This window comes from Labrus mixtus, chromosome 2 (assembly GCF_963584025.1).
Source record: "Labrus mixtus chromosome 2, fLabMix1.1, whole genome shotgun sequence".
Lineage (NCBI taxonomy): Eukaryota > Metazoa > Chordata > Actinopteri > Labriformes > Labridae > Labrus > Labrus mixtus.
The window spans coordinates 13608237-13622856 of record NC_083613.1 but is presented as its reverse complement, the minus strand read 5'-3'; the positions used below and the strand labels follow the sequence as shown (position 1 = coordinate 13622856).

At 42.3% G+C, this 14620-nt stretch overlaps 1 protein-coding gene across 1 annotated transcript in view; it reads left to right on the top strand.

Annotated features, from left to right (window-relative positions):
• The window catches only part of LOC132994457 (zeta-sarcoglycan), a 390284-nt gene that overhangs the window by 295566 nt on the left and 80098 nt on the right, over nt 1-14620 (top strand). Inside the window, exon 4 of the mRNA XM_061064818.1 lies at nt 14133-14220. Within this exon, the coding sequence (XP_060920801.1) occupies nt 14133-14220 (88 nt within the window). The remainder of the gene's footprint in view (nt 1-14132; nt 14221-14620) is intronic.

Genomic DNA, 14620 nt, shown 5'->3' with positions numbered 1-14620 from the left:
GCAACGTTTCCCTATCAACAGAATCCACTTCATGTCTCTCGTGTCCCGTCCTTGTAAACCATTCCCCGTAATTATGGAGGCATCCTCTCGACTGGGGATTTCATCACATGGCTGAGAGCTCTGCAGAGATGCCGACATCAGGAAATCCCCGTCACAGCAATGAGACACTAACAAACCACACCACGTATTGAACTGCAGGAAAATGAGCCTAAAAAGAGGCCAAGAGGAGCTCTGATTAAAGCCTCAGATCAGAAGCCATAAACCAATATAAAGGTTGCCCTTTAAAAGAACGTAAAAAAAAAACAATTACTTTCCTTCCTTGATTGTACTTGTGGAAAGGGTGATAAAATTGCATGGCTAAAGACGCTTAGTGATTAATCATTTCAAACCAAAAGAGCTAATTGTTACACTTGATTGGGGTTTGGCATAAATTCTCGAGTATCCAGTACGACTAAAACTTTAAGTCCATCTTAAAGTTCCGGATAATCTGCTCAATTCCTTCTTCAAAGTGTTTCCAAGCAGACAAAGAACCGCGCAGCATTTTTTTCTCTCTCTTGTACTATTTAGCAGGATTGGGTCTTTACAGAAAATAAGAACATAAAAAACTCCCAGCAGCCTCGAGCCCCCAGTGAATCAGAGTATTCGGTTTGAAGCAGCCATATATCCCTTCCAACACTGCTCCTCTGGGGGAAGAGAGAGCGGCCCTGAATACATTATTCAACAGCCATGACTATGGGATAACAAGCTGGTGAGGCTGAGCTTGATAAAAGACACATACAGTACGTAAGTGTTGAGAGGAGCGGGAGATATAGATCTAATGGACTGGTCACTGAAAAAACAATGTTGATGAATTTACACTCAGCATGTTATTCTCTATCACCTCTGTGAATCGACACCTGGTGGAAACAACTAATGTCTGTGTTAGCTTTATCTTTGATTGGATCACCTCCAGGATGTACTCTGTGGGAAAACTGGGAATGATCTGCTCACCTTCAAAATACTCCATTGGGTTAACGCGACCTCAGGGCTAACCACTCTGTGAAATACTGTGCTGGCAAACACTCGGACAGCTCAGTTTGTAGAGGAGGTGCCCCAGCTGACGCTACAGTCCTTCATCGCAATGGTGGCAGTTTTCGACGCCTGATCATGACTATAGACTGTAAATATTAATGGATGACGCCTGAGTGTCATCACCCACCTGTTACTGCAGGGGGCGCTGGATTCCCATCGATGGCGGTCTCCATGTTGGAAATGCTGTCTCAGTCTAACGTTCAGTCAACCTAACAACAGACTGACAGCTGGAGCTGAGGCGGGTTTTAAACCTCCTGACAAACCGTTACACCGCGCCCACCTGTCAATCAGGTCAGCTACACACCTTATTGTGAATAACTCTTATCCTTCATCAAATCAAAACTGATGAGTCATCAAAACATTCACCCCATGTACAGTGTGTGCTGAGCGAGTCATTAGCTAATCAGACCTATTTGTTTTTTTGAACCAGGCTGTAAACATGTTAATCTCTGCTGTAAAAACAGGCTTTTTTGAATGGGTGTGTATGTGACTTCCTGTGCTTCTGCAGCCAGCCTCTAGTGGACACTCGAGGAACTGCAGGATTTTGCACTTCCACATTGGCTTAATTTTTCAAAACCAGAGGTTGCCCCAGGATCAAGACGCAATTTGGTGCATGTCGTCCCCCATTCTCCCTCCCCACGTTTCCAGTCTCTCTCAAGATGTCCATATACGAAATCAAAAAGCCCAACACAATTATCTAAAAAGACAGCAAAGAATCTGGGGATTTCATCTCAAACAACATTAGAAAATCTATATACAGTATACTGGGTGGCTATGATCTTCTGGCATCAAATTCAATATTTGATATGTTGTCTTTGTGCTATTCTTAATAAATATGGGTTTTCAGTGTTTTATAAATCATCACATTCTGTTCCTAAAACTGCACTCCATGATCTATCAGGTGTGAGTCTGCTGACCTTAAAGGCAAAGAATAAGCCAGTGCGTTCTTGAGTTATATTCCCCCCCAGTTAAGATAACAGTGATCTAGATTAGCGCTGGGCTCTGCAGCCTTTATAATAGCAGTAATGTAAGTGTTTATTCCCTGCGAGCTATGATGGCTATCTGATCTGTACTGCCTTGATGGGATAGATTGTCCTGAATGTGACGAGGTGATAGGGTTAAAGAGGAGGGTTTGTATGGCCCCTACAGCGAATATGGTCTTTACACACACACACACGCACACGCACACACACACATAAACGTATACACACTCACATTCACCCACATAGCCATGGGTTCAGTACAAATGAAAAAGGATCTGTTTTGATCCCCCGGGGAATTGGATGGAACAGAGACAGCAAGGAAACTGTACAAGAAGAAACCAGGAACAAGAGCAGTAACACATATATGAGGATAACATCAGATGGTAAATGGATTTTGAGATATCAGCCGAAAGATTGGAATCCATGACAGTGCAGCAACCGTCTTAAAAAATCCAAACTGCTGTGTGTAAAAAGGAACAGAAAGCCTGACATGTAAGAATGATAAATCCAGTTTTATAAGGATGCTCATTAGCCACAGAAATGTATATAATTTTTTGCTTTGGTGCCGATTCCATTTGATCCCGATTATTGCGATTGGTATGGCAATTCAAAAGTATTGTGATACAACAAGCACTGTGATTTAATAGTATCGATAACTTTATTTGATTTATTAAAGGAGCAATATGTAACGCTGACGTCGAGCGTTTAAAATAGGTACCGCATGTCAAATTCTAAACATTGTAGAGAGCTGTCTCCCCCCGCCCCTTCCTCTCTAGAGTCCATGCTGCCGCAGGTTGCCATGTGGTGGACACTGAAGCTTCAGTGTTTATCCAGCTCTGCATTGGTCTGTAAACCTTTCTGTGTTCTAACCTCTCTCCATGTTTCAAAAGCATCTCCAATATTGATCCTAGTTTGAGCACATTTCTGCTCGTGGAGCTTATTAGAAACATGCAGAGGCTTTTTAGGTCGGGTACAATCACTTCTATCTGAACCAGTTCTCTTGCCCGCTTCCATCGCTGCAACACCTGTTGGTTTGACCTGATAACTGCTCTCATATCTGGCAAACCGAGGGGCGTCCAAAACGGCCGTGTGGGGCCGCCTTAAAACCGCCTACCTTCTCTGGTCCAAACAAATCCAGAGCATTCAGGACCAAACTAGCTATCATATGTGCTCACAGAGGTGAGTTGGTTGTATGTCAGACATGACGACAACCTGCCACTGGTTATGTTTTTTCAGTTGGATGGAACAACAGATGGCTAATTTCTAATTTTTTTCTTCTTTTGGCTGCTCTTGTTGACTGTTTTTCTGATTACAGACACAACTTCATGTCGGAATATCAATCCCCCTCCTAAAAACATATTTTTAAAACGTCAAATAAAAAATACTTTTGTGAATCGATTGTCCTTTCCAGCCCTAGCATTCAATAGCCTGCATGTGCCTGTGTGTGTGTGTGTGTGTGTGTGTGTGTGTGTGTGTGTGTGTGTGTGTGTGTGTGTGTGTGTGCATGTGTGTGCACGCGTGTGCGTGTGTGTGTGTGTGTGTGTGTGTGTGTGTGTGCGTGTGTGTGTGTGTGTGTGTGTGTGTGTGCACGCGTGTGCGTGTGCGTGTGTGTGTGTGTGTGTGTGCATGTCTGTGCCAGTACCAGCCTCAGAAACTGACCCTGATCGATAATCTATTAGTAGCAAGACATGTCTGCTTGGGCAGGCACACAAAAATACACACATGTACAAGCAACAGGCACTCATACAGCTGGACACGTACAGGTGAACAAGGTCAACTCTACCCATGCATAAAGCAACTTACACACACGCATCTCTTCCACACACACACAAACTTCTCCAGAGTTAACTTATTCCTCTTTCACCTCAAGTATTTGCACCACAGGGGAATATTTCACAGCAAATGGAGCATTGCAACTTTATCTGCTCTGCTCTCCTCCTCCGTCCTCTCCACTTATCTTGTCTCTCTTCCACTCCTCGACCGTGCCACAGGACACAGGACTCGAGGGAAAAGTTGTTTCTATAGAGACAAATACAGCGGTGATGCAGCCGCAGACGTTGCAGTGTTAGTGTATTGGCTCTGTGAGTCTGTCCTGTTAATAACTGAACACAGTCTGCATGCTAATCATGTTGTAGCCTATGTTTAATGACCTTGTGTGTGGGTACATGTGTTCTGCAAAATGAGGTGTTTTAAGCGTGCATACCTTCATATTAGTTCTGCTGCTTAGCACTGAAGTCCCAAACTGCAGGATCACGATTCAACCTTTCACTGCTTCATTGTCATAACCACAGAAATTATTTGAATTTTCCTACTTGCACATTTAAAGCAGACACAGCAGTCCTGGATATAAGATTATTTTGTAGCCTACACAGTGACATAAACTGTACATGTGCAGCAAACCTTTCATGCTTTCATGCTGTCTGTTTGTGGTGTTTTATGGGATTCAGCTAATTCTGCACACAGAAGACGCTGTTTATGATGATAGAATTCCAATCTAGACAATCACTGAAGCTGAAGAAATAAACATGTTCTTGACTCTGAGGAAGACACTGCGTTGAAATGCAAGTCCTTCACACCTTCATTAAATTTGCTTAAAGTGATTGACCTTAATTCCAACAACAACAACAATGTGTATATGTATCGGAATTGGATCGGAACTGAACAAAAGTGGATCGGTGCATCTCTACTATAAATATATATTAAGTCTGATAAAATCAAATGTAAAAGTCTGTTCGCTGCTCCCTTACAAAACAGCGACAAAAACGTCTCCTTACCTAAAATCTCTCATCCAGGACTACACTCCCTCCCTCTTAAATCTGTATGTTTGCACGTCCTGATGTCTCCAGATCCTTGCTTGTGTTGCACTTTTCATCGCTTTGGATACAAGCTTCTGATAAATGAATTGTAGAATTTTAGACTCTGTTAATATAATAAAGTAAATGTGCTTATTTGTAAATGTTCAAATATTATAAATTGTAATATCCATATCCTTAATCTTCCTTCTGCACCACCTCTCGTCTTTTTTTCCTCTTGTTCGTCTGCATGCATCTGTTGTTTTTTGTCACAGGAATAGGTTAAATACTGTTCTCCAAGTTTAGGGGAAGATTTAAGGTCTTGTATAAAACATAAGCATTACAACAAATAGAGCACCAAACAACAGCAGTACAACATGCATCAATAAGTGAGTCCCAAACTGCAGCAAAGTAAACAAAAGGGAGAAACTAATACCAGCTGGGATTAAAGAAAGTTGTAAGCTGTTTATAGTGTGCACACAGTTTCTCTCTCGCTCTCTCGTTTCCCTTTTTTTATGGGTAAACTATTCTTATCTCATCATGTCCTGGCAGGCTTTGTTCAGCCTCAGCAGAAGCTCGCACAAAAAATATTGAACTAATGCCACAACAGGACTAACAGTTTCCTCCGATTGTGTGCTTAAGACCATTATATGAAAATGTATTCCAGGGCTCTAATCTGAAATGTTGTGCAAAATCCTGCAGATGTGTTTTATCTTTAAGCCCTGAGGTTGGAAGGTATCATTGGTAAAACCTCACTTGCAGGATAGTTTGTGCAAATCTCTGGATTATGAAATGCACGGCCAGAAACTCCAATCAGAGGCTAGAGCAAAATACTCCTTCTACTCCTACTTCTTTTCCGGCTAGATGTATTTAAAAGAACACATTATTTTAATATTATGCAGAAATCGTTCAGCTGGACGAGGACAGATTTGCAGGGGGAGAGGAGTAGCTCATGTATACATGTGGAGCATTTTTGTGTTTGTACACAGGGATGACGTGTTTGGTGGGCAGAAAGATAACAGTAGCTTGTGGTCAATTCACATCAGAAAGTTATGGACCGTCTGGACGCCTGGTAGGGGAAGACAAGTTGTCTTACAGTAACAGGCTAACCTGAGCAGTGAGTTGAGGTTTCCTGACCTTTCCTGACCGCCTCAGTGGGTCAAAGGATCCAACTAAATGGCTGGAGAAGGCATATAAATCTATCACAATTTTGTACTTTGCAGTCATGTCCAGGACACTCACCGGGGCGGCTGTGGCTCAATTGGTAGAGTCAGTCGTCTCTCAATCAGGGATTTGATGCCCAGCTCCTGCAGCCACATGTCCGATGTGTCCTTGGGCAAGAAACTGAAATCGTTGTTAAACAGTAGGAGGAGATCTTTTTAGAATTCTGTTACCTCATCGTTATGATGCACCTACTTCTGGCTCAAGCTGTGACCTCTGGTTTAAAGAGATAAAGCCAACGTACAAGTGCAATAAAACTGCATTTTGGGGGCGCAGTAGCATTTTGGTTAGTGCTTGCGCCTCATGTAGGGAGGCTACAGTCCTCCAATTGGGCAGCCCAGGTTGAAATCCGATCTGTGGCTCCTTACCCGTATGTCATTCCCTACTCTCTCTCTCTCTGATTTCTGACTCTACCCACTGTCCTATCTCTACAATAAAGGCACAAAATGTTAGGTGGAGATTTTATTTCCAAAATTGCGGCCGCACAAAAACATCTCTTCAGAAACCAATCAGTGACATCACTGTTACTACGTTCATGTTTCTTACACTCTATGGTTTACAGCTAATTTTGCACCATCCAAACATGCTCTTAAATGTTTAGTCATCTTTCAGACCTCAGCAGAGCCCTGAGGAAAACTCCTCACTGAATTAATAAAAAAAAAAACACACCTGACTTTAATGCCCCTGACTGTAATGCAGCCGCTGACTTTGTTAATATTTCATTGAACTTGATGGTTTGGAAAATCTCGTACTACTCTGACCTAATTGTGTACAGGTCTACCTAAGACTGCAATTGGATAGCGCACATATCACGGCACTGCTGCCTTATTCAAGGTGAAACATAGTCTAGTTTATTTATACAACCATTCATGAGATTGAGCAAAATAGACTGCACAGAGGAAACTTACACCACGGCTACTAAACGTTACATGTACAAAGGAGACACACACAAGCTAATGAGACGCAAACAATAAACAAACACAACGAAAACACTGAAGAGGAGCAGACACCCTCCCTTACTCTGCACTCTCGCTGTATGTGTCTACTGACAGCGAACTGACGCAGTCAAAAAAACTTTTTATTCATTGTGTATCACTAGCAGTGGAGTCACTGCTCAGAGCATGCTGGGATACCTAGCTTGTTTCCCTCATTAAATGATCTATCTCAGCTCATACTCTTTTTGTTCTCAGCCAGCTATCTGCCTGACAAGTTTCCAGCAACTGAAAGCTCAGTTAGCAGCAGCTAATGTCAGCTACTTTGATGCTTTGACCTTCAGAATTTGCACGATGCGAGTTCAACGCACAAGCAGACACAAACCGACCTTATTGGTCTCGACTGGCTGCTTTTCACACCAGCTGTCATGTTGAGATTTAAATCCCTTATAATGATCTCAAAGCCATCAACACGAAGCTTCTACAGGTCACTGATGAAATGTAACGGAGATGATGAGGCCCCCGAATGCACATCAAGACCCTACAGCATATTAAAACCGGGCACCCTGAGAGTATGCCAATGACAAACCCTGTTTTGTTTTCTGTTGTTACACGACCGCGGGGACCGAAAACAACAAATTAACATTGCACACCAACAAACACATCACTTATTTAATAGTGCTTGCTAATTAGCTGAATTAAAGTTTAAAGAGGAATGGAGGGACACCGCAGGCACTTTATCACTCATTGTTTGACTGGTATTCTGTGAGAGCTTAGACTACATGTCTTCAGTTATAAAGTCAAACAGCTGTTCCTGTGTTTCTTAACTTATTAACTACACATTTTCAGCTCTATCTTCTGTCAACTCTAAGTGGGATTCTTTAAAGATTCATACAGGAAAGCAGACGAGTGACAATAATTTGTTAGGTCTGTATCATAGACTGTATACACTGATGGACAACACGCCTTCACAAGCAGTGAAGTTGATTTTGTGTTTTCACTCCTTGAAAAATACAACAACTCGGTCTATCCAGATAACAACAAGACAAAAGCGAGGAGAGTTTCACCTGTCGATAAAGGAGAGCTTCACCTGTCGATAAAGGAGAGTTTCACCTGTCGATAAAGGAGAGTTTCACCTGTCGATAAAGGAGAGTTTCACCTGTCGATAAAGGAGAGTTTCACCTGTCGATAAAGGAGAGTTTCACCTGTCAATAAAGGAGAGTTTCACCTGTCGATGAAGGAGAGTTTCACCTGTCGATGAAGGAGAGTTTCCCCTATTGATAAAGGAGAGTTTCACCTGTCAATGAAGGAGAGTTTCCCCTATTGATAAAGGAGAGTTTCACCTGTCAATGAAGGAGAGTTTCACCTGTCCTAGTTTCACCTGTCGATAAAGGAGAGTTTTACCTGTTAATGAAGGAGAGTTTCCCTTATCGATAAACAAGAGTTTCACCTGTCGGTGAAGGTCAAACATGTTCTGAAAGAAATAATGACGGATGAAAGTTTCGGACTCAGTGTGCAAACATGATCGAAATAACATGAGATCGTATTTCTTTTTTAACACTCGTCAATTTCAGACCCAATGTGCAAAGGCCTTTAGTTGTAAATAATGACATATCTGATATTTTTGTCCGAGTCTGACAATTGAACTCACTGTAAATAAAAAAATCGAATCATTTACTCAAACCGATCAGCTGACTGATAGGTAGACTGGCAAAAGAGTTTTCTCACAAAAATCAAAGAGACAGAAGGAGACTGACAGAGCAGAGAGGGAAGAGCTGAAAGGTTCTTTTTTTTTTTTGATTGACAGATATAAGTATCTCTTGTTTAGTAAATGTCCATAACCTTTATGACAGCGAGGTGAGACAGGCAATCACAGGGATACAGGCAGGAGAGCTAAAAGCTGTTATTAGGCTGATGGCAGAGATGAATCAACCTAATGTATCTTGTATGAGGCTCCTGTGCTTACGATGGTTCTGTATGAAGTTAGACAGGCAGTGAGACGGAGCAGAGGAGACAGACAAGAGAGATGAAGGCTGCTATTAGAGTGATGACTGAACACAAATAAACCAATCACATCACTTACCTACCTTCAGTGCAGACCTGTTGAGACTGACGGTCAGACAGACGGTCAGATGAAGCAGTGAGACAGGCTGTGTGTCAGGCACACTGAAAGCTGTTATTAGACCCCATCTGTACTGGTTGCTGTAGGCTGCGATGATGAGCCACGAGTCCGTGGCTTATTATTACCTGACTAATTACATTGGCTACCTCAGGCTGGCATGCCTGTGCCTGTATTTATAATCAAAGTGAAATTAAACTATTAACTGAATTAATGGCGCAGTGTTGAATGTTGTGTCAGCTCACAGGGGAGTGCATGACGTGTATATGTGCCTTTAGTGTATTTATTCATGCGGCCGTGCACATTTCACACGACGAGGGGAGATTTATGAGCGAAACAGTAAACACAAAAGCCAGAGGGACGATGAAGTGAGCCGGAGAGGGAGATAAGGAATGAAGAGAGTCTAAAGTAAACAAAATATGTGTACTAAAGAAATGTTGCAGCTCGCCATGAAACCAAGTAAAGCCGCTTTTATTAAGATCCATAAACTGTGTATACAGATGGACAACATGACTCAACCCGGTATTCCACAGATCTACAAATCAATGGGCGGCCTGCCCAGGAAGCATCTATGGGGACACACTTGCTTACAGTATTTCAGTTTGTGTTTGGCGTCTAGGCTCTGCCCTCATCACACCTCACCACCTGCATGGTGGAGCTGAGCGAGAGTGCAGAACTGCTGCCGGTCAGAGAGATGACAGAGCAGAGGGAGAGAGCGGAGATCTTGCATCTTAAATATACCGTCAATTGGAAGGAGGTGTTGTCAGGTGATTGTGGGTAATGACGCATGGCAAGTGTGAAATCAGTGAAGCTGGCAGACGTCACCTCATGTGTACATTAACGCTTTATCGCCTGCAAAACGCAAGTTGCACTACATTTCCTTTTTGTGTAGATTTTTGGGAATAGGGGGTAATTCGTAATTTACTGGAGGTCCTCAATTTATCACATGCACACAGTGTATTGTATTAACCACTGATTCTGCAACAATCGATGTAGCCTACATGACTAACCTTGTGCAATGGTCTAAGAGTATTTAAAATCTTAACAAATAGCCTCAAAAGTTTCCAAAGAACTAGCTGCGGGTTACATTTCAGAAGGGGCTTGATATATATTTATAATTCGACTAGATTTAGTCCCGTATCATGCTGTCGGGAGCTCTCATTTTGTAGTGTTTAATCAGCGCATTTATGCATAATTGTTGTGGGTGAAAGTGCTGTTGGATGGTGTTGAGGCGTATCTGAGGTGGACTCATCTGTAATCACTGAGAGGCTGCTGAAAATTGGCCACAGCATGATTTGTTGGCAGTCAGTGTAAGAACGTGTGATCATCCATGTTGGGCAGCTGCAACTGGCATAAAAATTTGCAATGCCTTAATATCATGTATCAGTAAAATGTGTCAAAAATAGCACAAACTCTGAACACAAATACATCAGTGTACGAATAATTCAAATACAGATTGTATTTCTTACATCAAACATGATTAAAGATGGCAATGCCTCGCATCATGTGTCAACATCTAAGCAATGAAACGGTTAGCATCCTGCTGAGCCGAAAGCCATTTCAAAGTAACCACAAAAAGCATGTCCAACATCAGACTGACATTAAAGTGAGACGTCGTCTAACCATTATCAAACATCACACAATCTACACTGAAGACGGACTTTCATGGAGAGAAATTAAGCATTAATGTCACAGACAAATGTCGAGCTAGATGCTAAACATAATAAACATGGAGGGGATACATGCATGGAATAAAATGTGAACAGACTTGTGTTTTTAAAAATGTAGTTCTACTTGAAAAATAACCTTATGGTAATAGGAAGCTGCAGCTCTTTGCAACTCAGATCTCAACTTAACAACCGGCATGTTTGTGCACATGGTCCGGAGCATGTGTCATATATGTTGTTGTAACAATTTGGTCCTAAATGCACTGACAAACATGTCGCATGCATGACGGTTGCGGCGCGTTCTGTCATGTCATCAGGGATGCTGGAAGTCAATTTCAGTTGGGGTTCCGAAGACAAGTCATGCTAAATGATGACATCATTCTTTCTGCTGGCCAGATTTGCCAACATCTACTTTTGAATGGATTCATTCCTCTCCTACACATCGGTCTCAGGAAATAGATGGAGCTTATTTAAAGCTTCATTAAAAGCTTCCTGTACGACTTTCAGAGCAGATTTTTAGACCAAAACAAGTGCTCCCTACAGACACACTATGCGCCTTCATCCCTAAATATTAAATGTGTTCAATATTTACTTTAATCAGAAATCCTGTCGAATCTGGAGAACACCGAGGACGGCCGAGCACGGACTCTGTGAAGTGCCACGTGGAACAGAACATTAGCCAATCAGGAAGTAAGCTGACTGAAGCAGGAAGAACAACAAATGTAACCATGGCGACAACAGCAAACACAAAGCATAAAATTAAATGGATTTCAGAAATGGAGGAGCAACTTGTTGATGTGTGGCAACAACCTGAGTGTTTAATACAACGTGTCCTGTAAAACAAACCACAATCCAACTGACAAGGAAAGGAAACCAAAATGTTTTGGATTTACAAGCTAACAGTTAGCCACATTTAGCTTGACCATCATATTTGTTTACTCTAAAGTCGCATTTGACCACGCAGGATTACACATTCTGATAGTTGAGACTCTGGTTGTTTATGAATTAATCTGTTATTCTGTGTTGTTCTGAGTTGGTCGTCTCCTTGCTCTCCACACACTATGAGAACTGAACTGTTAATCTGTCATGATTTTTCGTGGGCTCATGTGTGGGCTCTCTCACAATTTCAAAATCGTTTAAGATTTTTAAAATCTTTTGGTGTGCGCCAGGCCGTAGAAGATTTTAAACCCAGGATTAAGGATCGTCTGACGAGTGTGTGCACATGTTTTACTGCTGAACTCTTCTGGTTATATTGCTTGATTTGCTTGTTGTTGGTTCTTTGTGTGGAACATTTTGTGCTGCTGTTTGACCAGGAAGAGGTTTTTGTTTATCAGTGGGAGTACACCTGCTTAAAGAAGGATTTAATAAATAAAAAACACTTTTAGAGCTTGTTTCTATGCTCCGAATACAAGCGTATAGGTTTAGATTTGATAGATTTGTAATTGGTTACCAAGCTAGTAAGGACCTTTTGTTTCTGCTGTGATTGCCGTTGATTGCCTAAAGGTAGAATCGACTATTTCCTCATCAAGCGAGCCTTGCCGTTATTGTTACCCGCTGCTATACGTGTCACATAAGCTCCACCAAGCAGATTGTTTGGCTTCAATCAACTGTTGTGTAAATAGAAATTAGCAACTGTTTAATATGCAGCAATTATTTACAGTCGGCATTTCCTCGCATTTGCATACGAGTGCTTAATCAAATGAAATTTCACGTGTGCGCTGGCAACTTCTGAGTGACTGAATCCTGCACTAAACGAACGCGATCAGGCCCGTTCATGCACGCTGCCCGTCGAGCTGGAATGATTCGAAGCACATTACATCTGTCATGCTTTACAAAGCGCCCGTGGCTTTAAACAGAGTGGAAAGATAATATAGTGAAGCCTATCACACGGCCCGTTGGAAATAATTAATCCAGTGCACATGCGTCGGGAACCAGACGAGGGAGGCGATGCACGATATGGAGTGCTCATTTGTTGTCTGCAAATTTGTTACCTGACTCTGCGTTAGTGGCTGGTATGTGCATGTGTGTTTGTGTGTGTGTGTGTGTGTGTGTGTGTGTGTGCATGCAAAGAGGCTGATTGTACTTGTACACATGCAGCACTTATTGGATGGAAGTGTGTGTACATCTTGGATATGTTAACTTGTTGAGTTGTTATTTAATCTCTCTACATGTATGTCCTTTGTATACAAGTCCAATTTGTGTTGTTTCTGCTACCAAAAAACAACAACTTGTTATTGTCCTTCACGCTCGTGCAGCGGTCCGTGTTAGTGTTTGTCATCGGCCCATCCCAGGAGTGTTTGGACGCTCTGAAATGGAGCACAGACAGGTGTGACATATTAGAGATTCGGTCTCCACATGCACAAGCAGACACCTGAAAACAATGAATATCCACCCATAACGAACAGAATAACGAAGTGAGAGAGAGCGAGAGAGAGGGGTGAGAGAGGTGGATTGGGAGTGATGAGGAAAGGAAGGAGGGAAGATTTTTTTCCATTTCAACGGATCAACGACTTTCCAATTTTAACACAATTCTCATTTGGAATTCAGAGCAGAATGCATCACGATATTAATTTGGGGAAATCAACGGAGAAATTGGGTCACCTGTGAGCTATTCATTTCACGCTATCAAAACAAATAAGCCATTTAAAAAAAAAGAGAGGGCAAAAAAGGGAAGGCAAATAGACTAAAAGTAAGATAATGTACGTGCAGAGATGTAATGGAGAGTGATAGGGAAGTGTGGGTGAGAATGTGAGTAGGATGATTTGCAGACTGATGCACTCCACTGGACAGAGAGGGAGAGAAAGACGGCGGGTAAAGGGAGAAAGTAAGTTGTTAGATTGAGTTTAAATGGCAGATATTGGCTTTGCATTCATTGCAACACAGCCGCTGAATGTAAACTAATGTGTGCAGAGCGTGGCTCGATCAGACTCTAAAGTGGAGAGCAGGGGTCAGGGTCACAGTTGCATTTAGCTCGTTAGTTTGAGAATAATTGCCTTTTTTGTGAACACACACACACACACACACACACACACACACACACACACACACACACACACAGGGACACACACACGATTGGAAACAAGCAAACACACTCCCAGACAGGATGCTGTTTTGAATAGATTATTCAAATGAAATGCAGAGTGTGTCAGACAGGCAGAGGAGAGGGATTCAAGTATTGCAGTGTGAGAGTTGATACAAGCTTCGGCAGTGTTGGTTATGCAGGTTAATGCAGTATTGACTGCTGCCCAGAGGGGTGATGTGTGTAAGGATGGAGACTGAAGGTCTTAAATATATATTTTAATATGATGTTGTTTTAATCATCTCTCCCTCTCATTCTCTTTCTTCAGGACAGTCCACTGATCCTCCAATCAGACAGAAATGTGACAGTAAATGCTCGAAATGACGAGGGACAGCTGACCGGTCAGCTCACCGTGGGTAAGACCAAAAACACACACATATACACATCCACTGGCTCCCAATTAGATCCTGAATTATATACAAAATACCCTTCACCCCCACGCCCCTCAGTACCTCTCACACCACATCTAGCAACCTCCGGTCCTCAGACTCTGGCCTGCTCTCCATATCACACACAGGACTCTGCACCTATGTAGACAGGGCCTTCAGTGTCACAGACCCCCCATTTATTTGAATCTGTGCTATTTTGTCCCTTTAGGCTCACCTGGTCATCGGTGTCTCCCTGTAGTCTCAGTGATGTAAAAGAAGGACACTGCTGCATCTTTGAATGTCTCATTTCACTTTAACAAACTCTCAGACAGCTCAGCTGACGAGTCCAAAGTAATATCCACCTTATGACATCACACATTGACCTTAT